The sequence below is a fragment of the Dermacentor variabilis genome, chromosome 10 (genome assembly GCF_050947875.1).
Source record: "Dermacentor variabilis isolate Ectoservices chromosome 10, ASM5094787v1, whole genome shotgun sequence".
NCBI lineage: Eukaryota > Metazoa > Arthropoda > Arachnida > Ixodida > Ixodidae > Dermacentor > Dermacentor variabilis.
In genome coordinates, this window is record NC_134577.1 from 47,920,817 (window position 1) to 47,947,960 (window position 27,144).

General features: G+C 42.6%; 1 protein-coding gene across 1 annotated transcript in view; it reads left to right on the forward strand.

Moving 5' to 3' along the window:
- The window catches only part of udt (protein undicht), a 32,458-nt gene extending 5,969 nt beyond the window's left edge, over positions 1-26,489 (forward strand). The window contains exons 4-14 of the mRNA XM_075672631.1: positions 161-253; positions 906-1,118; positions 3,827-3,930; positions 4,936-5,041; positions 6,098-6,314; positions 8,569-8,633; positions 11,005-11,094; positions 13,838-14,077; positions 17,294-17,400; positions 18,479-18,620; positions 20,044-26,489. Of these exons, the coding sequence (XP_075528746.1) occupies positions 161-253; positions 906-1,118; positions 3,827-3,930; positions 4,936-5,041; positions 6,098-6,314; positions 8,569-8,633; positions 11,005-11,094; positions 13,838-14,077; positions 17,294-17,400; positions 18,479-18,620; positions 20,044-20,198 (1,532 nt within the window). The 3' untranslated portion in view covers positions 20,199-26,489. The remainder of the gene's footprint in view (positions 1-160; positions 254-905; positions 1,119-3,826; positions 3,931-4,935; positions 5,042-6,097; positions 6,315-8,568; positions 8,634-11,004; positions 11,095-13,837; positions 14,078-17,293; positions 17,401-18,478; positions 18,621-20,043) is intronic.
- Positions 26,490-27,144: the final 655 nt, after the last annotated feature.

Below are 27,144 nucleotides of genomic sequence, written 5' to 3' on the forward strand. Positions count from 1 at the left end.
ATTCCTCTTGCACTGAGTACACAAAAGGCTTCGGTCAGGTTAAGATAGCGCCAATGCTTTCTTCGCTTTCAGATGTTAAAGTTTATGCAGGATGTGCAGTTGTTTGTCACTGTGCTTGTGTTTATCAACTTGGTTAAAGCCACTTTCTCTCTCCATATAGCTGGATGTGTCAACCTGAATGATGGTGAAACGCCTGACGTCAAGACTGTGTGCCGCTCCCTTGATGTCAAGCAGGAGAGGATCACCCTTTTCTGTGAGCACTGCATGACCTCACAAAGATGCACCACATTTAAAAGTGTGGCATTTTTTTATGCCTGCCATGAAATTTTATATTATGCCCCCCTATCGATGAAAATGCCCTTTCCCCAGTTGTTCAGGATTTGTTTGATTACCTGTTTCGTGGCCTAGTGACACCTCTTTCATTGACTCGTCGACGATCATCATTGTTATTATTGTCAGTAAAACAAAATCCACATCTGGGCGAAAATTGGGGTAGCTTACACACCTCTCACAAAAGTGCAGACCATGCCCTGCCTATAGCTATGAACACTGTGACATTGTCAATTTATCCAATCTTTTTCTACATCATTTCATATTCCTTGCTGGGCTTTCTGTTACCCTTACGTATTGTACTAACACCTATTCTGCAAAAACTAATAAATAATGGTTTGTCTTTCTTTTTCAAAATTTTAACACACATATTTTCTTTCTCACATTATATTTGGGTCTCAAGACTTTCCATCTTGTTCCGTTGACTTAGTCACGGTTTGGGTTTTAGTTACCAGCCACGTGTAATGTCTATTGCCAAACTCCACTTCTTTTATATGATTGAAGCCACAAACGTAATCTTCTGCTCATTCTGTCATTCATTCCACTGTCCTCCTATACACCCTTGGAATGTCCAGCAACCAACCCAACGGCAAAGAACTGCCGTTCAAGCCTGGAAGGCGTGTGGAAGTTTGCATACCAAAACACGTACAAGTTCACGGGCGAGTGTAAGCATCCAGATGCCAACATAACAGCCTGTCAGATGCCGGGCACCCAGTTCTTCGTCGTCAACCAGCAGTTCACCATCAACTACAAGCAGTGCGAGGGCATGCTGGAGACCGAGGAGGGAGGTAGGCCTTGCTTTACTTGACCCTTGTTGCAATAACAGTTGTACAGGCGCTCAGTTGTACAGGCGCTCAGTTGTACAGGGCATGACGCGCTCACACCGCCGTCACGCTGTCGACGGTGCATGCATGATCTGCGCAAGGAGTGTTTGAAGACTTTCAGAGGTGGGACAAATGCATAGGGTGTTTCACTGCAGAAATGGTCATGCCAAGTAGAAGCACCTTCACACTTGGCTCAATCAGCTTGGCAACTGAGCCAGGGCAGCATTCTGTCTTCTTCTGCTCCCATGAGTGTTTGCTCTTGCATACTAGCACTCCTGCTGAGCAGCTGCGTGCATGCACTGGCCCGAGTGGAACGAGAAGTGACCGTCAGGCTATCTAGTCCTTCCATTGGGCGCTGACACATGCCGGCAGTATTCTTTCGGTCTCTACTTGGGCACCATCCAGTTGCGAGGCTGGCGGCGCTCCCAATCAAGCCGGCATTGTGGTAGCTGCCAAAGCGCTGCCTCTGCTGCGTCGCAGCAGTTGCTTTGTATGCTGCGTTGTGCCAGCATGTTGCACCCACGTATACTGTTAAAGTCACTTGTAGCAACATTCAAGTGCCAAGAATATTTCGTTGTTTTGACCAGATTGCCAAAAAAATACAGAGAGAACAAGGATCAAAACATTTTAATTATACAGAAAGAAGTACACTCAGACCTACTTATACCCAAATTTAATCATGAAGCAGTTTGTTCACATACACAGGACTTCTCGAAGAGTGCAGATGATTGCTGTTTAAACAGTAACGTCTGGCTACTGAAGTGACGTAGCCAACTCCACAGCATCTTTCGCCTACTATGGCATCAGGGATGAAATTTATTGTATTTTTGCTTCAATTTGATGTTTGATCATGCACAGTTGACGATTAGAAAATAAAAGCAATGTTGCTTGTCAGTCCTTGCTGTTCCATGTTCGCTACTGCTTGTGGGCTGTGTGTAAAGATAAATCATTGTTAGTAAAGTGGGTATGTATCCCATAAAATATCTGTGGGATACATATACAGTCGCCGACCATCTATTCGGACCTCACGGGGACTGCGGAAAGGTCCGAATAAACAGATGTCCGAAAAAGCAGATTAAGAAAAAAAGAAAAGAAATCCTTTATTTCCACGCACTTATTCGGGCTCGGCAGTACGCTTGAAAAAATTGTGAGTGCACCATTTCACGCTGTTCCATTTACACGCAATCAGATAAGCCTGAATCTCGGAGAGGGTCATACGGTCACTATAGGCAGTTGAAAGCACAGTCACTGCTTGTGGACGCTCCTCATGCGACGGCAGCGTAGCACATGGTGCATTATCTTCCGACTCGGAGTCATGGTCCGGCGGCACAGCAGAAGCCTGACGAATGATCTCGCCGTCGTCGAGTTCTGCGCATGTCAGTACAGCAGTATCAGCACCTGTGAAACTGTCAAATGAGACGGTGTCCGGAACCGCGATGCAACCACTGTGCAGGTCTCGGCGGAACATTTTCGGCGTCAGTAGGGAGCACATAGGAAGGCGACAAATCCTAGGCCTCCCGGCACCCGCCTGCCGGCATTCCCCAGAGCAGTCTGCGCAGGCACTGTTGGCGCCATTAGAGACTCAACGCGATGTTTCCGTATGCCGCGTTGCATCACCGCAACCTCAACACAACACACAACGCAAACATCACCACGCCGTCACGCCGACACCAGTCGCACAAACGAAAAACGTGGCCTAGTCACAGCGTTGCCCCTGAAGAAAGAAACAAATCAGCTGCTGAATTGTCTTGACATGGCTTACTAAGCTGAGACCGGAACTGCTGTAGCTATGAACCAGGCAGAACTGGTGATGATGGGCGGGGATTTGCAGTAGCGCCACTTCGTGGGGCAGCAAGGAGGCTCCGTTAAAAACAAAAATGGCGTTCAGCGAGTCGAACCATGCACCGGTCAGCGTCGGTGCATGATGCTCTCAATCGAGTTAGCTCAAAGAGTGTCCGAAAAATCAGACGAGAGGTTGCAAGGTGTCCGAACTTTTGGCAGTTGTTATACATTATGGTCTATGGGGAGAATGGCAGTGCCGCGAAGCAGACCGAATAATCGAGCATGTCCGAATTTTTGGAGTCTGAAAAATCAGTCGGCGACTGTACATGTATGTCACATTTAAAGAAAAACGAGTGCCATTCACCTGCTACCCCTGCCTCCCCCCTCCCCCCCCCCACCACGTGTTGTTGTGACTGCGGGATTGCTACAAACATTAAACTTCACAGGTTGGCAGGTATAGGTGGGTATTTTAGATTTCATGCCAGCCCACTGTTGGAAAGGCCTCAAAAGTTTTGACATACCTTGGCATATGAATTAATAGATGGAGCCCTTTCTTTTTCTATTATATGGTAACTGCGGCATTGTTGTCCTGTTCCTTTGTATTTATGTGCTGGAAGCTTACCTCTTCAGCCCAATTTCAGTAATAGTTTTGACAGTGAGAATGACTAAACACCTCAGCTACTTGGTTGCGTCACTCTGCTTTTGCTCCTGATGATGCGATGGGCTGTCACTGTAAAGATGAATATGTCTGACCTTCAGACAAGAATGTGGAGTTTGTCTTGTCAGTGTTAAACTGGTGTCACTTCTCTCCCAAGAGCTCTTGAGCTTGCGCTTTTTAACATTGTTTGGTCTGGCAGCAAAGTAACTGGGCATGTGCAACTACTTTTCAGAGGTTCAGTACAAGTGCCTCGGGGACTGGTACGTTGGGAAGAACCACTACTTCGCTGTCATGAACACTCGTGAGAGTCGTATTGACGCAAAGTATCGCTGCTTTGTAAGTTCTCTAAACTTTATTACTCCTCTGTATATTGTGTCTATCATACAAGCCATAGAAGGCAAGCGAATTTACAGAAGCATTTCCTCTTTACAAGTCATATAATACCATGATGTTGCCAATGCTTCATGACTAGTAAACACAGTGTAGCAAAGATTAGTTGATGTTTTCAGCAGAGCATCACTCGGGATTAGTGGTTGTGAACATAAGATCTCGGTGGTGGTTACTAATGGAGCTCAATTTTTAATTGACATGATGTTTTCATGAGCATGGCCATTTGTTTGAAATGCTCTGCCTAGCGTCATTTCCGAGACATATGTACATAAGTTGTGCCGTGAAATACGCTGATACTACAATGAACACTTCTTGACACCGTGAAAAGGTGCTGTACAGAAATGTGTTAACTGGAACAGCTATTCAATGTACTATCATGTAATTGGATGGCGAAATGATGTGTTTTTGTGAAAGCTTTGAAATCTTGGGATTGTGCATATAATCTTGGAAATGGAGTTTGGGTCCCCTACTTTATCTGCTAAGCCCTAACCTGTGACACCAAATAACATCCTTTAGAAGCATTGACTCGATGCTTTTAGAACCGTACAACAGGTCAGAAAAGCGTTCAGAGAAACTAACTATAGAGAAGTGCTTTTTGGGGCGCAGTTTTCTGCTGCCAAGCATGAAGTCTCAGAGTAGAAAGCAAAGTATGCATTAGTGTGAAATACCAATGGACATATTTAAGATCCCTATGTAGTCAAAAATTAATTGGGTTTATTTTGCTGTAGCCTTCCTTAAAGCTAAGGTCTAGCTTTGGAACAAAGAACATCATCTATCACTCAACGAATGTTAGTGAATGATTTCTGCTATGTATGGTCATAATGCCATAAAATATGCCTTGCTAAAGTCATCTCAAAATTAATAGTTACAGGTGATGGTTGCATATAATATGCGCATGCTTCTAATCTGACACTAGTTTGACTCCAATATGTTGTCTCGGATCTCTCGCAGCTCGCAAACAGAGATGATGACATCTACCTCGGTGTCTCTATTGAACCTGAGTGTTCATCTCTCAAAACACCTCAGGAGTCGCCTGAGCGCTACCGCATGGAACAAGGTAAGGCCAGTGGTTATTCCTAAGTAGTGCTTGCAGAGCAGGCACTGGTGATTGAAGCACCACAAACTTTATTTCATATTCTACTGCCACATCTTAACTGTGGTGTTAAAGAAGCACTGACATTAAGTTCTCAACTCTTACTTCTTTTTTTTTTTTGGTAAATAAAGGTTAGACCTTTCTAAACCGTTGAACAATTACTGGAGTGGTATTCTTGAGCTGTTATTTTTGGGGGTACAGTCACTTTCCCAAGACTGCGCATGAGAGAGCACCGGATGCATCGGCAGCTGTAGGTAACAGCACTCCTGGGACTGTGTCAAGATGATGTGCTCGGCACTGTCCATGGAGTGCATTTGGAAGCGAAATTTCGTTATATTGAAATTGCATACGAACACTCTACGTTATATTGAGGTTCTAAATACATGGTGTTCTATGACAAGAGGTTGTGAAAAGTTAAATACTTTGTTATATCGAGAATTTCGTTATATTGAAGTTCGTGTATCGGGGTTTAACCGTGTAACAATGTAACGGATTAGTGAAGTAATTACAGCTTCCTGTTCAACTTTGTTATAACGAGGTTCGAGTGTTCCGGTACTACACTGCTGAGGAGGACATTGTCAAGAGATTCCTGCAACACATATGCGGGGGGACAACTTGAAGCTACTTCTGCTTCTCTAGCAAAGCACTGTCTGAAAGAAGGCTATTGCTCTTTCACAAATCAGAGTTCTCTCAAAGCACATTGGTAAATGTAAACGCATGGGACAGAAGTTACCAAAAATTATGAACGTTCGTACCATTTGTCGCATGCGAAATAGCAAAAGCGGCAACAAAAAGACCACAGTTGGAGGAAACCATTGCTGCACAATTAACCTCGTGTTATGCCTGGAAAAAGTACCATCTAGGTCTCAGAAAGTACCCTTATATACATGCTTGTTTACCTTGGCTGGAGTAGGCATTGTACTTCTATGTAAATGAGCCAGAGTGCAAAAGCTGGCAAACCTGCATGCAAAGCTTGTGCGTTTTTTTGCACTGACATGTGACTTGTCCCACTTTCTCCAGTGAAAACCGAGATCGTGCAGCCAAGCTGCACACTGCCCGACAACTTCACCGGCATGTGGCTCAACACAGCCAACTTTGATGCACAGGTCATCATTAACAAAACGCACATAGTCGAAACCTGGAAGCCGGACACTGGTCGAATCAAGGAGCAGATCTATGTGTGCGTTGAAGCACGGGAGAACAGATACCTCATGGCTCGTCATGGCATTCATGGCTGGTGAGTCTGCACAAATGCAGTCCCAATGTTTGTTGTCGTTTAGTAATGCATGCGTTTCTATCTGTAAGCGCCTTAAGATGGTGAGTCTAAAGGTGGTAAGAAGGGGCTTGTACGATGAATTCGGATACGACAGAGGCCACTCACTAGCCACGGAAGCCGTGATTTGATCGAAGTTCATTGAGTGCAAGGGGAGTCATTTTATTCGGGTTGTGTGAATAGTTGTAATTTCAAATGTGAATCAAATACACTTAGCTGTTCAATTCATATTCGATTCGAGAATTCACTGTTCGAATTTGTGAAATATTAGTTTTTGTCAGCAAGGGGTAACAACACTCGCTAGTCTTGGGGAAGAAAGACCGGTGTAAGTGGGGCTGTGCCGAAGGATTCTGCCACAGGTCAGTCACATTTGCTTTGCACAGGTACCGCTTCCTGAGGGAACACACAGGGCAGATAACTACTCTGCGATAATTTCCAGTTATTCAATAAGAATGCCTCGCTTTAGGCAGCTTACAGGGTCTGTTGTTTCGATTTGGGCAAATCAGTTTATTGTTCGACCATGTTAGCAACCCATAAAAATAATGTGTGGTTCTGTAGTACTGTTACACTAGTCTCCTTTAACGAGCACAGTGTTCAAATACATTTGGTGAAGCACTGTTTCCTTTTTTTCTTGTATATTGTAATGGCGATGGTGAACCAGGTAACTGAAACTGGTTATTTCTATTTTCAAGCTCCAAATTTGGCTGTTGGTAATGGCACTACATGCATGTGCAAAATGATAAGTCTTTTCTTCAGTTGTGAAAAAAAAAAAGTCTTCCTGGTGTGGTAATTCTCCAATATTCGTACTCAAATACTGTATTGTATTTATTTTTTGCTGTTGCTGCTGTTCTATTGTATTCATTAACATTGTACCCACTCCCCTCTCTAATGTCCTAAGGGCCTTGAAGGTAATTGAATAAGTAAACAAGTAACTAAATTAGATTAGGAAATTTAACATTTGAAAGACCCCTACATTTTATATCTTAATTCATATTCGGGTATGAAGGGAAGGGTCGAGAAAGTATGAGGAAAATACAATGTGGTCATCGTAGGGAGCCAAATCCACAGCCTCTGCATGTCACATGCACGTAGGTTGTGGTGTTTTGCCTGTTTAAGCTGAAGTTCTCACTGGCTTGCCTGACACTTGTGCATGTAGGTACATTCATTTGTAACCTATTCTTGAGGGTGTTCTCCGAGAGAATGCAAAGTTGGACTTGTTGAGGATGCTTAATTAGACATGCAGCACTGTGTTGTGTCTACTCTCGGGGGGCGGTGCCTCGCGGGAATTTGCCATGGCCCTGGCACTTTCAGAACCCTTGGCAGGTAGTAAATGACGCTGAATGTGAGAATAAAAAAGCCTGTGCACTTTGCCGTCAGCATGACCGCAGTCAACCCCCACAGCACCAGCGATGACTACGCGCAAAGTGGTGATCGAACCACGTTATGCATGACCTGCGCTTTCGTCTGTCGCACAAATTGACATTCCTGGGCTGACGATAAGCCGCAAAACCTAACTGCCCATATATCTAGGAAAACCCTTCTCTATTTCGGAGGGGTACTGGAAAGGAAGACGGTCAATGAAACAAAAGATTGCCATAAAACACAGGTCCATTATTAAATTGAATATCTCATAAGATATTCAGTATATGCTACATAACTTCACTGCTTTTTCAGCTTCAGAGGGGGGAAAAGCAACTGGTTATTTGAACAGATGTTCTACTGGTAAAATATTTTCAAGAGCTTCATAGAGAACTGAGCTGTGATCAGTGCTGGCATAATAAAAAGTAGTAATTTGTTGTCAACTTTAATGAGAGTAGGCAATACTGTATGTCTTGATTCCTAAGTACCTAAATTACTGATAGCTTGACTGGTAGTAAACTCTAGAGTATGTGTAGCACTGTGTTTTCTTGCATAAAATTTTTAAGCATTAAACTTCGTGTTACAATTTGTGATATTGGATTTGATATTTGGCTTTTCATTTCTTGATTCAATTTGATATTCGATTTGAAGTCCATTATATTCAATATATGCATGGCTCTATTTAATAGTGATTATACTTGGAACCTTCTTTCTTGCATTTGTGATTATGATGACTTGTTTATACTATGCGTGAGTGTTCGTGTGACTATGTGGCCTTCAAGGAGTCAAGCTTGATTGGAGCTTACTTCGTTTGTGTTGAACACATGTTGATGCAGCGATCCTTTTGATTATTTTTCAGCCAGAGGGACTTTGTTTGCTTCAACTTTGTGCCACGGCACCACAGTGTCATCCGTTACAGGAAAGGTAGGGTACTCTGGTCTTTGTATTCTGGACATTGCACATAGTATTATTTAATGGGCAGACGGAGGTTCATAGGTCAGGGATTCCTACTCAGTCACGGCGCCCTGCTACAAATGCCTTCTTTTGTTCAGACTCGAACTGGGAATATTCAGAAATCTGTCATCCTTTACCTTTCTGTGTGCATGCCTAGTACTTTAAGTGGTAGGAGCCGCATTACTGCTGCACAGGGGATAGCTTAGTATGTCATTGAAACATGATCTTGCCTCGTAAGCTCGTTCCATAACATTATTTTTTCTATTTAAACTGCGCTTGAGTTACTTTATGAGGTGCTTCTATTGGGTTATGAGGCAAAGTAATAAAGTAACCATAATTTTCCTACGTAAAATCACAATCCTGACATAGGCTAACAGACTTCAAGTACTTTTCGCCCCTCCAACAGAAGGAGCTGCATGTGCTGGCCTAGTTTTGATGGGGCTTAGAGCCTTGAATAGACATGTTTGAGCCTTAGACAGATCAGAGCCTTGATGATAGATTGTCGCTATTTGCGCCACTATAGTTCAAAGGGAATGCCATTAATGATCACCACCATCATGATTAAGCATCATTATCTGCTGCCCGATAAGAAATATTGTGTAATAATGCTATCAAGTGGCAGCCCATTTGTAATATGTGTGCTGAGCAGGAGCACTGTTAGAAAATGTGATTTTGAGGTTGAAACAGCAGCATATTGTTGCTTGATCACCCAACATGGAACCTAGCATAGTATGAATAAAGGTGGGCTGTTGTTTGATTACACGACAATACAATAGAACCTCGTTCATACGTTTTCAAAGCAAGAAAAATGTACGATCCAAAGAAAATAAAATTTGATTCAAATATTGTTGACATCTACGTAATCCGAAGCATCGCAGCAATCAGCGCAGCAAGAGCCGCCGACGTGTATTGAGCTGGTGGTGCTCCGGTGGCTCGAGACCCATTTTGTTGTTTGCCTATTGTGTGGTGTTTTAAGGAGGTGATGGGATAGCAAAATGACATCTAGCTTGTTGGCGACACCGGATACCGCCGAAGCGACATGTCGTGCCCACATCGCGCCGCCTGCAGCAGGGAACGGCGACTCGTTTGGACTATCGCCTACTAGAAGCTTGCAGTACACTACCAAGGGCACTACGCACTACGCGCTGTAAAACAGATAGGTGAAGATGCCTATCGCAATAAGTTTGGCGACGATCTGTGAATGCGCTGTACAACGACCCGAGCGGAAATTTGCTAGTGCTGGAATAAGAAACTGTGCGCGGCATCATTTTCACGTGAGACGGGCGGCTATATACCGTTCCCAATCGCTCACGCCTCACGATTTTTCTTATTCACATGGGATCTAGTAGCCGAAAAACGTATAGGATCGCAGTCTGCAGCAGGGAACGGCAGCTTATTTCGGTTATCACCTATTTAAAGCATGTGCTGCACTTCCGACGGCACCACGTGCTGTGAAACAGATAGGCGAACATGCTTATTGTGATAGGATTGCCTGTGGTAGCTGTGAATGCCAGGTACAATGAACCCTGAGAAGATTTGCTGGTACTGAAATGAGAAACTGAGTGCGTGCCAGCGTTTTCACATGAGACAGGCCAGCGAGTATTGCGGTGAAGCTGCTGTGGTGGGCAGCTATATACTGTTCTCGATCACTCTCGCCTCGCACATTTTCTTGTTAACACGGGCTTTAGCGGCCGGAAAACGTATCATATGATCATAGTTTGCCGACATATTGAATGTTGGTGCCGAAAAATTTTGCTGGTAAAAAATGAGCGTGACTCTATTGGGTCATTTTTTTTGTTTTCGATTATGAAAGTTGGCACCGGGAAAACGTACTTAACGGGAGCATATCAACGAGGTTATACTGTATATACATAGGAGGATGTTGCAACTGCATGAAAGCTCCTACATTTGACCACTAAAAAGAAATAAAGGGCTGGTGTTTAGCATGCACTTTACATCAGCCTTCTTCAATGTACCTGGCACGAAGTGATTTCATTTATTTCGGTTCTATAAATCAGCTCTTGAAAGGGTGGTATTCTGCACAGGTGATGAACTGAACACAGCAATGCAGTCTTGAGTGCCAGCTATGATACTTTTTCTTGCGTAGCATTCACACATATAACCGTTGGTACGTGCAATTAATGCAAGGGGTAAGACATTGAAATGTGACGCAGTACCTCTATTCCGGTCTTCGTTGTTTTTTAGTTGCAAGAAATTGTACATTGTGTTTAGTTCTTGCTTTCTTTTTTCTTTCTTTTACTGCGCCTCATACTTTTTGCATCTGTCCTTCACCTTACTTTACAAAGTACTTAACACTTTGCTTCATTGTTTACTACAACAGGCAAGGAAATGATCACAGATGAGTTCTCAACTGTCTGCTCTTGGACCATGTTCCCTGACAAACAGCAATGGCGCTATGATATCCTAATCTGTGAGCCACCATTTTCTTTTTTCCTTCTGACCATGAAATCGCAATCACACATTCTTTTCGTGCATTCCCAGGTTTTATGCTGGATGGATGTGACAGAAAGTGTGCATATAATTTCAAGTTGATTTCGTAGCTCTTGAGCAGGTACTAGGCACCTCAGTTGCACTTCATGTATGCATTTGCATGCAAAATCTCCACTGAAAACAAGAAATATCACTGGTTAGCTCTTTCTTTGCAATTAATTAACTTAGTGAGATTCTAATTGGAAAGTTACTAAGTAACTGTTAGTGGTGTGCAAATGGTAATTTCTGAGATTGGATCAAATACGAATCGAATAGTGCCAGAAGCAAATCAGATATAAAATACTTTTCTAATAGTTTTTGAATAATGAGTAACCGTTATTAAAATTAATATAAAACAATATTCCCATTTCAGTTTTCTTAATTACATAGTGCAGTATGATGCATTGTTTATTAAAAGAACAAACTGAGCATAAGGAGCAAACAAGTAGTTTCTTCACAGGGCTCTTTGGAGAGTGCAAACGATCACTCTAAAGCCTGTAAAGTATGGCTACAGAAGTGACGTAGCCTGCTCCATTACACAAATTCTCATTGCATTATGTCTGTACTATGCCTGCATAGGTGACCATTTACTGTACATTTACTCCAGTTTTATGTTTATTTGGGGGCAGTTGATGCTTAGAAATATTAGAAAACAATTTGAAAAATATTCACATTTACGAACCGTGACTATTCAGTTCGAAGATCGAATCGAATAGGACACTATTCGATTCACTATTCGAAAGTTTTGATTATTCGCATACCCCTAGTAATTCTAGTATACACAGGTGTTCTAGATTCTAGAACAGCAACTCTAGATTTAGTCATGCGGAAATTCTCAGGATAGATTGTAGCTTCGGGCTGCTTTCAGGTGGATGTAAACCTTTCCTTTCCATGAACCTCTTGCTCTGTGCTGGGGGCTTCTGCAGTATTTCTGCAGATTTCATTAACCAATGTCCATGTGCTTTGAGTTGTTAACATGCCCTCACATGATGAACTGCTCAACTAATAGAGTAACTTCCTAATAATAAACTGCTCTTCTAGCTCCAAGCTTTAATCAGCTGGATGCCAAATTGCTTATTCCTTGTGATACGTGCCGTATGTTGCCAGAAATTTTCGGGCCAGAGCATTCACAGCCAGAGCAAGTATAAAGATGTGTGAGAGTCATCACATTGAATTTTCGGTCATCACATTTCACATTATGGAGCGTTGTTTATTAAAAGCATAAATGGAGCATTATGATAAACTGTGGAGTTTATTTGCATAGTTCGGACTCATTGATGAATGCTTTTTTTTAGGGCTTTTTCCGGAAAAGTCTGGCTTCCTGAGCAACCTCGCGTGCTCTGCTACAAAACTTTCTGTGTTTCATATCTACATTGGCCACAAGGATGAATTTACTGCATATTCTTGCTGCAATATTATGCTTTACCGCACATGTTTGGCGATTTGAAATATTCGAAAACTATTCGAAATGTCTTTGTATTTATATATAGGGATTATTTGATTCAGTTACCAAATCTAATATGGCTTATTTGATTCGTTATTTGAAACTTTTTAATGTTCACACGCCCCTAGTATTTACACCACGGTGCCATTATCTGGGCTGCATGAACACTTTCTGTGCTGTATGTAGCATGACAATCTAACATTGAGTGAATAGGTGAAGCTTGTGCAGCGTAAGACAGCAAGCAAAGATAATAAATATATCTAGAGCTATGGAGGAAAAAATTGTGTTAAAGAAACTGTACGACTGTAAGATATCAGAAAGCCAATCATATGAAGCAGTTGTAGAGAGTTTGGTAATACGTGTGATCGTGAATAATCAGTGTGACAGATGCAAGGATTGAGTCAGTTCCTGGTGTTGCAAAGTAGAAGGCTAAAAATGCCTTTGCTTTTCTTGCCACATTTAGTGTGCCTTCAAGAACAACTGTTTCAAATTTTCAGGATATAATAGTGAATTCTTACTTATTACTAAGCAGCTGTAGTAATATATGAAGTTTTTCAAAAATCTGGCACTCAATCAGTGGCGTAGCTAGGTCATCTGGCAGCCGGGGTGCATAGGTCTTCTGTCACCCCCCTCCCCCCCCCCCACTGGCCCCTTGCACCCGGGGCCCAAAGCAACCCCCCCCACCCCCCCCCCCCGTTGCTATGCCACTGCACTCGATGATCAGAGTGGTAATAGCGTTTGCTAATATAATGGTATTGCAAGAAAGTTTATGTATTTTCATGCTTTCACGAGGTCAGTGTGAGCTACGTTTTGGAGAAGTAGTGTGACATTCTTGGCATACACCTTGTTCCCTTGGCTAGCCCAATTTCTTTATCTAGATTTGAGTAAATTCCAGCAACCTTTAGGACGACCATAGAATGATTTTTTGATCTGCATCATTCTGTTCTACCTCTGTCATTACAACCTGCTGTAGTAACTATGGCATTCTTCTGCTAATGATGGATTCTGTTTCGGGCCTCAGCAGCCACATTTTGATGGGGGTGAAATGCAAAAGTGCTCATGTAGGTAGATTTAAGTGCACGCTAAGATCCTCCAGTTGACCAAAATTGGTCTGGAGGTCTTTACTTCGGTGCCTTCCATAGCCCTCCATTGGTGCTTTCGGAGTTACACTTCATGAACGAATCAATGAATCATTCAGTTCTCGCAACCTTTTGAATGTTCGAGGTGCTTCTGTTTGCAGCGAGAGAGCCTGTCTCCATCAAGTGCCCGGTGGCAGGAAAGTTCCGGTTTGACCAGACGGGCGACATACCTTTCGAGACGCGAATCCGCGGAGGTGTCACCCAGATTCCGCGGCCCAATGTATACTGCAAGGAGAACATCTCTGATTTCTCCGTGTGTGACAAGGATCAGAAGATCATCCTCATCGATGCCAACTACTGCATTTCTGTTGACTACTACGGCCGGCCTGTGGACATCTACAGTGAGTTACTACGAAGGCATCATTTCGCGTTTGACCATTTAGCAAGTTAGCTTCGGTTTCTTTGGCTGTCTGTTCGTGTGCAGCACTTGGTGCAAATGGATAGTAAGGTGCTTTCATCACCATGCCCTGACTATCATTCAGATGGGCTGTGTGACACAATGTGCATGAAAGGAAAAATTGAAAAACAGACAGAGTGTTCATTTTCTTCCTTTCCTGTTCTTCATCTTGTGCCTGCTGTATTGCATTGTGTTTCTCATTTGAATGCATTTGGGAAGCACAAGAAGGAATGTCGCAACAGCGTGGCACAGTCTTAGAACAGGGTTCCATACATTAAGCACTCGTAAAGCTGTTTGAATCAGTTGGTTCAGATTGTTGCAGTGCAGGAAAATCTCCAGCAGGAACGTGCATTATTTTGCAAAAGCTTTCAAAATTTTATGCATTCGTGCAAGGAGCTGAAGCCATCATGCTCCACCATGCTATGTAATATAAGACAACTGTATCCTCTTCATTTGCTTGCCTACCATTGGTGAAGTTTTTTTTTTTTTTTCAGCATTCGCAATTGGTTTAAAGTGCAAGAAATTTGGAAAATAATTTTGCCGACAATATGCACCTGTAATATAACATCTTTGCATCCTTTACTTTCTCACTGGCATTGGCTGATCCCTAAGGTAGTGGTGTTGGCCATGCTTAAGAAGGCTGTCTAAAACCCGAGCAACGAGCCCTTAGTACCTGTTTGCTATAAAATATTGCTTAATATTTAGTTGCTTTGTATTTTTCACACGGCAGCCAGTAAAGCAAGGTGATGTGTAACTAGAACAAGCTTGTTATAAAGCTTAATTATTGTAAAATGTTTAGACCCTGAAAATCTTGATGTCCGGCTTGTTCTGACGATCATATTCCTGTACATTAGACTTTTTTCACTTTCCTCCTGCCATAAGCACTTTGTTTTAAATTCTCGTTCTTCATGTGTCTGCCTATCTGTTGTCACGAGTATTTCACGGTGACTATCCTCTGGAAGTGAGGTCACTTAAAATAACAATGCATCCTTTTATTGCTCAGGCATTGTCATTGAGGTAATGTAACATGAAGTGCACCATTCACTTGTTGAGCGCTGTGGAAAAATGGTAATGAGCTTGAAGTGAAGAAAGTCCCTCCAACTTCACTCAATGCTTCGAAATTTCTTGACTAATGTTGACTTAGGGTTGGCACACTACTTCACAACTTTGTTGGGTCAGCATGAAATGTAATTATATGAATTACTGCTTTTTTTTTTCATTTAGTGCTGTTATTGCAAATTCCTCTGAGATTTTATGAATTTTTATTTTGATTTCACTGCTGGCATCCTGTAAAATTAAGGCGAGTTGGACTAAATTCGTACTTTATTTTAACAGCTGTGAGTCCACTAGCTATACCTATGAGTGTGTGAGCTGGGAATCCTTTCAGAGTTACAATCTAGCATGTCATTCTGATGCCACAATATGTGACTCTGAATTAACACTGATGTAAGCGAAGTTCAGAACTGTCCTTTCATGATTCGATGTCTGGCAATACAGTAAACTTCCATTAATTTGATCCTGAAGGAAAGTCCCAGCCAGCGCCTATGCTTTTCTATGAGCTCAAACTTTCGTTATTTCAATCCTAAACTTGACCTTTGCTGGGTAATCTCCCATTAAAGACGCCTGTTTCCGGCCTGCTCTGGGAAGATTTTCTAGCAATACTATAGCTCACATTCCCTGATTACGGTATTCACCCGATTCTAATGTACACTTTTTTGTTTTCTGGAGAATTTGGCCGATTATTGCCTGGGCATTGCAGTCGGATACGAAACCAGAACCACCTTCATGGCGTTCCTCAGCTACTGCCCAACATGAATGTATTTCAGCGAAGCTGACTTTAGGAAACTGGTCATCATAGTGCGACACCGGTGTCTATTTTTCTTGCCAATACAGTTAAACTTCGATTTAAGGAACTTCAATATAATGATGTATTTAGCTTTTGAGAACCTCCTGTCTATAGAACACCATGTATTTAGAACCTCAATATAACAAAGTGTGTTTCTATGCAATTTCAATACAGTATAACGAAATTTCGCTTATGCCGCAAAGGAATGCCGACACAATAAATGGGAACTTCCATGGACACAGATGGTCATGATTGAATTACAAGTGACGGCTTGCAAACGCGCACAAATAAGAACAACTGCCAAAGTGGAGCCGCATCACCTTCTGTATGAAGTCCAAGTGCGCTCAGATCCTATTGTACCCCGTGCGCATTGTGCTTTAGATGCGAGGGAAAGTGTGCGAGGGTGAGGCAAGAAAGATGCGCATCCTGCTTTAGAGGCAATCTGCCACATGTGTAAAGAGTGAGCGCACCGAGACAGTGTGGCATCATGTAAGCTGCCTTCCTGCACGTTTAGTATTGAAGGTTCTGTAATCTCAAGTTTCCGCGACATGTTGGAGCGAGCGGCAGATGAAACATTTGCTCCCCGCTGCCAGCACTTTTCATGATAGCGTCATTGCAGTGCGAGCGACGCTATCAGCCACGGGGGCGGAGTGCACGCAAAAGCGTGGCTGACGTCTCGTTTACTTCACACCGCCGATGTGAAGATATCATCGGCATGGCACGAAACCGTATCTTTCGTCGCCGACTCCCAAATTCATCAAATGACTTGTTTTCTCATTCAAATTTGCTTTGTTTGATTGCCCGATAGTTTGAAAATTTCTGCATCCCCTTTCCATGCAAGATAAACTGATTGGTGACTACTTATTTGCATAAAAGGTTGAATTTCAATAGAACAAAATTTTGATGCAACGAAGCAATTTGCCAATTTTACCTACTTCGTTATATCTTGACTGTATATCAGGTGTGCATGTACATTGTTCACGAGTTTTAATGTCATTTTTACATTGCTTTTCTACTTTGAGCACATGGAAAGCAGGCACACATTTGATTTGGAAGCATGTTAGAAACTTATCAAATACTGCCAAACGAATCAACATTCTATTTTGGCATTTTTCCTCCATCTTTAATTCGACTTGCTGGATAATTGAGTCTGTTTCGTCAGTCCCATGAGGGTCAAATTCATGGAAGTCAACTGTAAAATGATCTTGTAATTACAGTTGCGCATTAAGGAGTTTCATGGATACTTTGAGCAGAAGCGTTAAGGCTGTCTAAGTTCACGTTAATTAATGTGGATGCTGTATTTCCTCCGCCCAGGTGAACCTGACTACGAGCTGAAGTGCATTGCCTTCTGGAAAGAAAACTTACGGTCATACCTCATCACCTACAACGAGGAGGATGCTTACAGCAAATATCGGTGCTGGGTAAGGTTGCCTTGTAGTTCCATGTCTACATTGTTGTGGCCGTTCCTCTGTACACTTTCGAAGCCACGGTGACTAGAAGCAGTGCTGTCTTGTGTCTGAGCACAAGTTTCAGGCCTGAATAGAAAGTTAGTGTAGTTTGGTGTTTGAAACTGACAGCTGGGCTACGAGAGAGGAGGCAGTAAAGATTTGTGGAGTAATTTTGATTGCACAGGTTTCCCAAAACTTAATTTGCACCAAAATCACAATAGATGCCCGTGTGTATGTTCGAATCCTGTTGATTCAGGTTTCATGAAGCTGGAATAAGTGTAAAAAAATGTATGTCTGAGTTTATTGGAGGGACCAAGAAAACCAATTGTCTTTACTGCTTCAGCACGCCTTTATTTACTGAAGGAATGCATTACCATAATCTCAATTTCTTGCAAAGGCAGTGCAGAAACTGCACTCTTTGTCATCTCATGACAATGATAAGTGCTTGCCAGGCCGAGCGAGGGCTGGGTAACTTCTTTGTAATGTGGCAGTGGTGCAGGACAGGTGTGTCTTTGTATAAATGGATGTGTTTTCCGCTACCGTGTGCACATACCAGCGAGCTAGCCAGTAGCTGATCATCTATTTTTATGTATCCGGTTAGCTTGATGCCAGCAGTAGAATTGTTTTTCATCCCCGAATAGTTTTGCAATTTGTCAGTTTGCACACCTCGTGCTAAATGAGAATAAAACGACTGCTTGCAGCAGCCAACTGCTGTTGTAACTATTACAGGGACTTTCATTCTTGCAGCAATAGTGACCACAAAGCTCCCTAGGCTTGTGTCTGGTGCAGTGCCATGTGTGGTGCAGAATGCAATAATAGATAAGCAGAAAGCACCCCTGCTGTTGATTCCTTTCTCTCTGAGCGGTGATTGCAAGGATGCGTGCTCCGTCACTTCATTTCATTTGGATGGTAGCAGCAGTTTATTCTGCTTCTCGCTAAGCTCGTGAGAGTGCTTGGCTCATGCATTCATCTTAACACTAGAGTGTGTTTCGTATTTTAGTTGATGGCCTGGCTTGGACTGTAATGGTAACCTTGGAACTTTGATTTGCAGGTGTACCAACGAGCAGACCTAAACCGTGTCCTCATGTCCCAGTCTGTGGGGGCCTTTTGCCATGTCCTGCAAGATGTCACCTCCAACAACTACACCGAAGGCGCCGAAGTCGCCCTGGACATGGTCGAATATGAGCGTGAACGTAAGTAACTTTATAGACACTCTGCTCCTCTGTGTTTCACTTTCTATAACACAGTTAAAGCTCGATGCAACGAAACCCGATTTTATGAAGTTCCCAATCTAACGAAGAAATTTACGTTCCCCAGCAGGTGCCCACAGGGCTCAATGTTATCATCAGCTCAAATTAATGTAACAAACTTGGCCAAAGTCGATGTAGTGAAGTCTTTTTTGAAGTAAATGAGCGAAAAAGTGGCAATTACTTTCTAATGTTGACACAGACGGGTTCTTTGAGCATGTGCTCTAAAGCTATCACGTAAAACATCTACGTGCCATGATCACATCCCTAGGTTTATTGTGACAAGGCTGCACGCCGCACCCATGCACGGAACAGCCAGCTCAACACCACCTCGGTAGGAGTGGCGCTGGTTGCTTTGATTATTTAATGGTTTATACAACAGATGGCTGGATTAATGGCAAATACAATGCTGCAGTAGCCTTTGCGTGTCACTACGTTACGATTTTTTTTTATTTTGAAGGACCGAAAAATTCCTTTCTTGATTTTACGAACTTCCCAATTTAACGGCAAGCTGTATATGACTGCGGTCCTAACATGTTACTCTTGGCAGTTTTCTCACTGGATGCAGCGTCTCTCGAAGCACCTGAATAAATGATGTGCACAAATTACTTCCTTGTCTTGTTGGGGGTCAGTGTGTTTTAAAAGATCACTTACTGGAAAGTCTTATTTCCTTGTTTTATTAGGTATAACTTTTGACTGCAGCTAAGACATGAAGCATCAATTCCTCGAGAATATGTAAAATTGCTAGCTACATAATCTTGAAACCAATTCAGAGTTCACGCCATGTACAGCTTGGCTTCGAGTGTGATGTAAGCTGCAGGCATCACAGAAATCAGTGTTGTGGTTTTCACAATGTATGACGGCCAGCGATTTGTGTACCATTTAGCCCGGTTGAGCAGTCGAAGGCCACATGACAACCATGTTGCTGAAAGCTGGGCACGTGTGAGCGGATTGGCCCTTCTACTGCCCTCAACTCTGCATTTTGCTGGGAGTGTTGGAGCATTCCTTTCACCTTTTTTTTTTTTCAGTTCTGCCTCTGTCATGTTTCCAGTGTACTTGGCTTTTGACGTTATGATTGCGACATGGTCTATGGGGACTGCAGCAGGCACTGGTGCATGTCATTCGCGTAGGATGCAGTTGAAATGCCACAATGGCTTCATGGTTATAGTGCCCTGTTACTAAGCATGAGGTTGCAGTTTCAATTCCTAGCAGCATTGCAGTCGGGGAAGAATACGAAAATGTTCGTTTTCGTTTATCAGTTATGTACATGTTGAAAAAAAACTATAGGTGGTCAAAATTTACTTTAAGTATGAGTCTCGGCCAACTAACACGAGTCGAGTGTACTTATTTTGCTGTCTTTCCATTTCAGATGATGACTGTCCGATGTACTTCGATGACGGCTCCAATCCGTATCAGCAGATTGCCGAGCAGGCGGCAATTCTGATGGGCTCGGCAACTAGTCTCACGAGCCACATATCGTTCGTATACCTTATGCTTCTGGTATGTTTGCGCTCCTTGTTGTGACTGCGAAGCAGCTGATAGAGCAAGGACTGTATGCTGCGGATCTGAAGAGGCTCAAGACTTAAGACTGTAAGATATGTCCATGTCGTGCATGCAGTATGTTGTCTGTCCCGTGCACATGCAAAGGGCCCTAAACACCTGTGGCTGGCGTGTTGGAGGTGATCTGTTTGTACTTGCATTGAGAGGAGGTAGAAATTTAGTTTGAGTTGAGTTTACCACCTGGGATAGTTTTAAATGTTTCATCTCCGCAAAGTATCAGGGCATGCATATGGTCTCAGTGCTGCAGTGCCAGCTAGTTTCTTTCACCTTGTGCTGTTTAGGTGCAAAGCATCCTTGAGCCTTAAAGCTAGCCACAATGTGATTTAAACGGTGTTCTTGGGACTTAACTATGACGTGTCTATAGTCAGTGACAACCTAAGAATGCAGTGGTCAATACATTGCCATCCAACACAAGGAGAAATTGTATGATTGCATCAGGCACGTTTGTTTGCTTATCTGCATGACGTCACGCTGGAGCTGAGCATTTCTCAACATCAGTATCTCTTGGCAACTACCGTATTTACTCACACAAGGCCCGCACTTTTTGCAGATTTTTCACAGACTGCAGGTCTTACACGAGGCGGCCTGCTCACTGAAGCCTAGAACTGTGCTCAAACTGCTGTGCAGAATAAGGCAGCCACTATTAGCCAACTATGATCAATTTTATTCACTCGTCCTCGCCGCTTTTGTTGTCCTCGTTTGACAAGCTAGCCTCATTGGTGCTCTCCTGAAGGTGGTTGTCCTCTGTGCTGTCCATTACTATAATTGGGATTTCTGTCACCACAAAACTTTGGACGGTAGTCTTGAATAGGAGCACACACTTCTGGTAATGGTGCCCGCTTAGTTTGCCCGAAAGCATAATGCTGCAGCTAAGCCTACCAAACAGCGTGCCCCAACAGAGCCAATACTTTTGATACTGTACCGCTGAAGCAGGGATATGGTGATAACGATCTATCGTCACCAGGACAGCGTCCGGTGCCATCTAGTAGTAGTTTGCAGAAATAACCAGCACGTGCCGGAAGCCATGCCTTGACATGCCTGTGGTTTTCAGTAGATACACATGTCTTGCACAAAGCACATTTGACATATCAGAACAACATGAGCGATAACAAAGGGACATTTTGCATTTACAAAAGAAGCTAAGAGCAGACACTTCTCCAAATGTAGTTATATAGTAATAAGTATGTGCGTGACGCTTAGTCAAACTCTTTCTTTCTCCAAATTTAAGCACTCCAAAGTGGGGCTGCAGGCCTTACACCAGGGCTGGCCTTACATGATACAGTAAGTTTTCGAGCACGAAGACAAAGAAAGCAGGTGCAGCGTGATTCTGTGGGCACGGCTTGCACTGAATTCTTAGGTTGTCAACGAGTGTAAGGAGGTCACTTCCTCTCCGTTCTCGCACATTAATGTTCAAAGAGAAGTAGAAATAGATTTCCTGAAATTGCCAACGAACCTGCAACCGTGTAGCAGGCCCTTGGTGGTTATTACAGAACTTCAAGTAGTCTAAATTTACTCTGCAACCATTTACGATAGGATCCCCCATTTTCCAGTTTCGGCTTTATGACGGAGAACCTGAAAAATCTGTCATTAAAATCGTTCGTTCAGTTGGCTACGGCTGCTGCCACTGAGCATAAAGTCATAAGCTTGTTATGTATCCATGGGCAGCTACATTTTGTTGGTAGGGAAAGTAAAAGCATCTGGGCACCTAGTGTACACTATCGAGTCTCATGTTGACATAATTCTGACTGCTGCTGTTTATGTACTAGCCCAAGTACTTCCTTGTTGTATAAACCCACATAAATCAATCATATTGTCAATCAAAATATCATCAATCAAATCATTCAGTCCACGGAAATTACGACTACGAGCAGCCTGTACCATGGTGGCAGTGGGGTGAAATAAGTGGGACTAGTTGAGTAAGCTTGATCTTTATTATTATTTTTTTTGCCATCTCTGCAAGAGTAGTTATCTTCATAGCGACGTGAGTTCGCATTTGAGCACTTATAGCTGGACTACAAAACGTCAAATATAGTTGTAGTCCAGCACAAGAAGTTTTAATCAACAATCTCTTGTGTAGTATTCCATACAGAGGGCCTCAGACTAAACTGACTTGAGTGTCAGGATTACTAACAACTAAGTTAAGTTTGGGTAATGCTAAAACAAACATGCAATATGTTGACACTGTTATAATTGCTTACAAAACTCTCCATTGGCCACAGTTTGTGATATGGGGAACTAACAGGTGCTTGTTTTCCACTAAGCAAGGTGTGTGAGAACAAGTGTTAGTGTTACATCTATTGACAAAACATTCCAGTTGCTTAACAAGGCAACAATGTAGAAACTGAGATGCTTGTGGCTTTTTACACCACCGTCCATTGTTTTTTATCATGTGGCTAGCTTACAGTGCAGGTCTTTTTGATACATGTTCTTGTTATTTCTCTCTCCCTTTTCTTTTTGAAATCTCAGAGGCAATGCATGACACTTGTTTTGTTGAACTATGTAATAGCTCCTTCGTATTCCTCCGTTGCAGCAGATAATTAATGGCCCTGGTGATAATGGCCATTGCAGAAACGGCAACTATCAAAAGAGCATGCTGACAAAAACAAGCTGCTTAAGGGGTTGTTTTTATTTACTGTGTTGTCACTGGCATTTTGGCTTGACATCAAGTGCAGCGCAAAAAGCAAAGGTGCAGGACCATAAGGGGAGGTTTGCAGGACACAGCAATAGACTTCATATCATTGTCTATCTTGCTGAGAACATGCAAGGCATGGGATAAGCTGAATAAACATGCAGAGTGACATTTTGTTTTATTTCAAGGCACCAAGCCATCACTCTATGTTGACATGCAGACTTCTTTTTCTAGCTAGGCAGGCAAAAGGCAAAGGATAGCTGGGCCTGCTCTTTGAATGCGGGACGCTTCCTCTGCCTCTCTGTCATCATCCTAGCAAAGCCATTGCAGTGCCGCCAAATTTTGTCCTGCGTTCATCTCACTCTGATCCTGATCAAGCGCATTATACTAGTTGCGATGTCTCCTAGAATGAGCATCAGCTAGCCCAACTGTCTGCTCTAATAACTGGGAAACTTCAGTGCACTACAGGGCTGGTGTTGCATCAGGCATGTGAGTAGTGACAAAGTATTTATGGGTTTAATTCTGTCCACATGCTGTATACTTCTTTCTGATCTGATGGTATATTACATTCAAATTCTTTTTTTAGTGTTTAGATGACTGCTTCTACTGGTTATTAATACAGTTAAACCTCAATATAACAAAATTATTGATATAACAAAGTATTCAACTATTTTTAGCTTCTTGTCCATAGAACACCATGTATTTTGAACTTCAGCATAATGAAGTGTTCAAACACTGATTCAATATAATAAGGTTTCAGTGCCACTGTGAAGGAATACCGAGGCAATATATGGAAACTGCTGTGGACACAGATGTTCAAATGGTTGAACTACAAGCGGCTTCTGGTGAACGCACCTCTCAAATTGTATGCCGCGTGACAGAGCAGTTGCCAAAGTGGAGCAGCATAGCAGTGGGACCCTCTCGCTCGATCTTCTGTATAAAGTCCACGAGCAATAAGATCCTATCGCATCCCATGCGCCGTATGTTGTAGGTGCGGGGGCGAACCGAAAAGGATGGTGGCTTGATGCGTGCCATCTTCCCGTGCAAGCAGATGGCGGGATAAAGGCAAGGGGGGGAAACTTGATTCAAGCGATTGCTAAGGGAGACTGGGAGGCCAGCACACCTTATGTTGGAGACAATTTGCAGTGGGTGCAAAGATTGGACGAGCCAAGATGGGCGTGTCATAATGTGCTCTGTCTTCCTGTGCATTTAAAGCTGGAAGTCACCTAATCTCAAATTCCGGAGACGCATTTTACCAAGAGACAGATGAGGCATCGGCTCAACTCTGCCTGCACTCTTCGTGATATTGTCAACCCCCTGTGGGCAACACTATCAGTTGCGACAGCGGAGTTGACCCGAAGGCTTCGCTTTGTACTGCCTATGCAAAGATATCATCGACAAGGCATGAAAACATATCTTTAGTCGCTGACTCTCAAATTAATGAAATAATTGTTTTTTCTCATTGAAATTCATTTTTTTTTTCTATTACCCGATAATTCCAAATATTTTACTGCCCCTTCGGTGAAGGAAAAATCTGTCGGCGACTTTGCTTATTGCATAAAAGATTGAATTTGAATGTCACGGAAGTTCGGTGTAACAACTTAAGTTACCGAATATACTGACTTTGTTATATTGAGGTCTAAATGTAGTGCTGAATGCAGCAGTCTCTTATCATTGGGACCATGAACATGGCTGTCAGATTATTATTATCGACGTTGTAATAGTACCTTCATGTGTGGCTGCAGTATTGATGATTGTGACATACCGGTTAGCATTGAAACTGCTAACCCTGCTTGCTGTTGAGATCATAGTAATAATTGTGTACATGTGTTCTCTTTGTTTACATTTTTCTTTTTTGTTACCACATTGCATTTCTCCACCTTCTACTAGAATTTAAATATAATAGAGGTTTCTTTTAATGCATTTGTGTATTTACACATCTGTACAGTATGTTTGTCTTGTGTACAATATGTTTGGTTCACCATGCATGATCGAAGTGTTTTTCAAAACCCATGATCAGTCCCAACTTTAAGTGGAATCTCATATTTACTTTTGTGCACATATGAGTGCATTGTTCAAGGGTGGATTATTGTGTACACTGTATGATACAGAAGCTTTGGTGGTGTTATGAAAGGTATATCATATTTGAACTGCCTGTGCTCATGAGGTGAAAGTTTTGTAATGTTCACTTGACATGAGTTGTTTCTGCAAAGATTCTTTAAATTTTCTGTAGACAAAGTCCAGATAGGCAGTTTTTTTAACAGTGCTATGTTCAGGGCAGTGAACGTTAAATAGCATGTGATGGTTGCAAAGAAAGTAATTTTGTAAACTTAGCTGAAGAACCGTTCGTTTATCCTTGGGCACATATTGCAGTTGTTGAATCAGTGTGAGCCAATGCTCAAAGCGCATTCAGTTACAAAAAATCACAGCACTAGCGACAGTGCAAAAATATCCGTCCATGGAATATGTAGCGATGCTTCTGTGTTCCACCTATATGTATCACATAACTGTAAAATCTGTCATCAATTCATCAGTTGCAATGCATGCCTTGAGGTTAATAATTAAGCTGTTAATTAGGGAATCTCAAGCTTAAAGTTTGGTAATGAACTTATTGGCTGCTGACTGATGCACTCTGGTTGCTGTGGTTATAATTATTTAGTGCGAACATTGACAAAATACTATTTGAAGACTGGCTAGCAACTGTCTTTGGAAGGTGTACAATGTCTGTTTGCCTGAATGGAAAGAAGGTATAGCAAAGAAGAGATGGGAACATGAAAATAGCAAGCTGGAATTGAGGTGGAAATATGAGAGGGTAACGCCAAAGCAAAATCTCACTATATTCAATGAAGTATGCTCGTGAGCAAAGGTAATGGACCCTTCCTCCTCCCGCTATCTGGTTTAAATTTTATGCATCAACTATACCAAAAATGTCACTGTTTCAAGTATGTGACAAATGCCCTAAACAAGAATTAATGGCGATTTTTCCATCAAGTGATGCTCTATTGTGATTTGAGAAATGCGATGGGGTCTGTAACATGAGCATGCGACAGTGCATACACAATTCACACAGAAATGTGACATTAGAAAGAAGCGTAGGAGTATTGTTATTCAGTCTCTAGAACGCTATAAGCATTGACAGAGAAGCAGTACATCGAGAGAAGCAGCAGTCTTAGACAGCCAGAAACGAACTAAAAAAACACAGAAAAGCCATCCACTGCCTTAGATAACGCAACACAAAAAAGTTCTTGCAAATTGATCGGTACTACAATGTCTTAATAAACTTTTGGCATTCTTAGTGGAAATAACTCTTGCATGTGGCTGTGTGTTGTGATGCTACACCACTTCGAGCAATATTCAGTATATAGCATGTGATGCTGGAGCAAGGCTCGACTGTGGACATACACCGCCGTATTATGAAGTGCCATGTGGCCATGTGCGTGACATTCCATTGCATCCGTCCATTTTTAATATGTTTGCATCCCAGTGATCCAGTCACATTCCATGCTCTAGCAGTGTATTGCCGTTTGTACATGTTCTAACACTGCTGTCCTGGTGTTTTTACCCTCTTTACATTAAATGCTGTTTGCTGTGCAGTTAAATAAACTTTTATTTTTATCTAAGCAGAACTTAGCCCATTGCAACATAGCATTGATATGAGCTTGCCTCACTGATAGTACTGTGGGGCAGAAATGCATAGTGCGTAAGTTTTGATTCAGTATTCAATGCAACAGCTGCTTTCTGAACAGCAGCAAGTGGTTTAGTTCAGTGTGTGTGTGTGTCTTCATTTTCATGCATGTAGTAGGGAATCTTCCCGCACACCTTTGACCCCATGTTTTTTTTTTTTTTTTTCCTTTCTTACGACTTGATACCCCACCTAACATGGGGCACAATCTGCTTTCTGTAGTACAGTGAAACCTCGTTAAACCGTAGTTGGCCGGAGCTCGGAAAAAGTATGTACTAAACGGTAGTACTGTTTAACTGAAATAGCGTGAGATCGCCCACTTACCTGTCGAAAACGGAACTCAGAGAGACTGCGATGAAAGGGGAAAAAAACATGCAGTATTTGTTCACATCGCCCGACAAAAATTTTATTTTCATTTGATGCCGCGGCGGCCTAGCACGACGACGACATTGGCCTCAAACTTACTGAAGCTGCATGCCAGCTTTTCAGCCAGCCCCCTCTTCTCGGCAAACACTCGCATGGCAGATTCCTCGTTGGCATTACGTGTTCTCCGTGCACGTGCGCAGTAGTGCTGCAGAAGTCCCGGGGGTGCCTTTTTC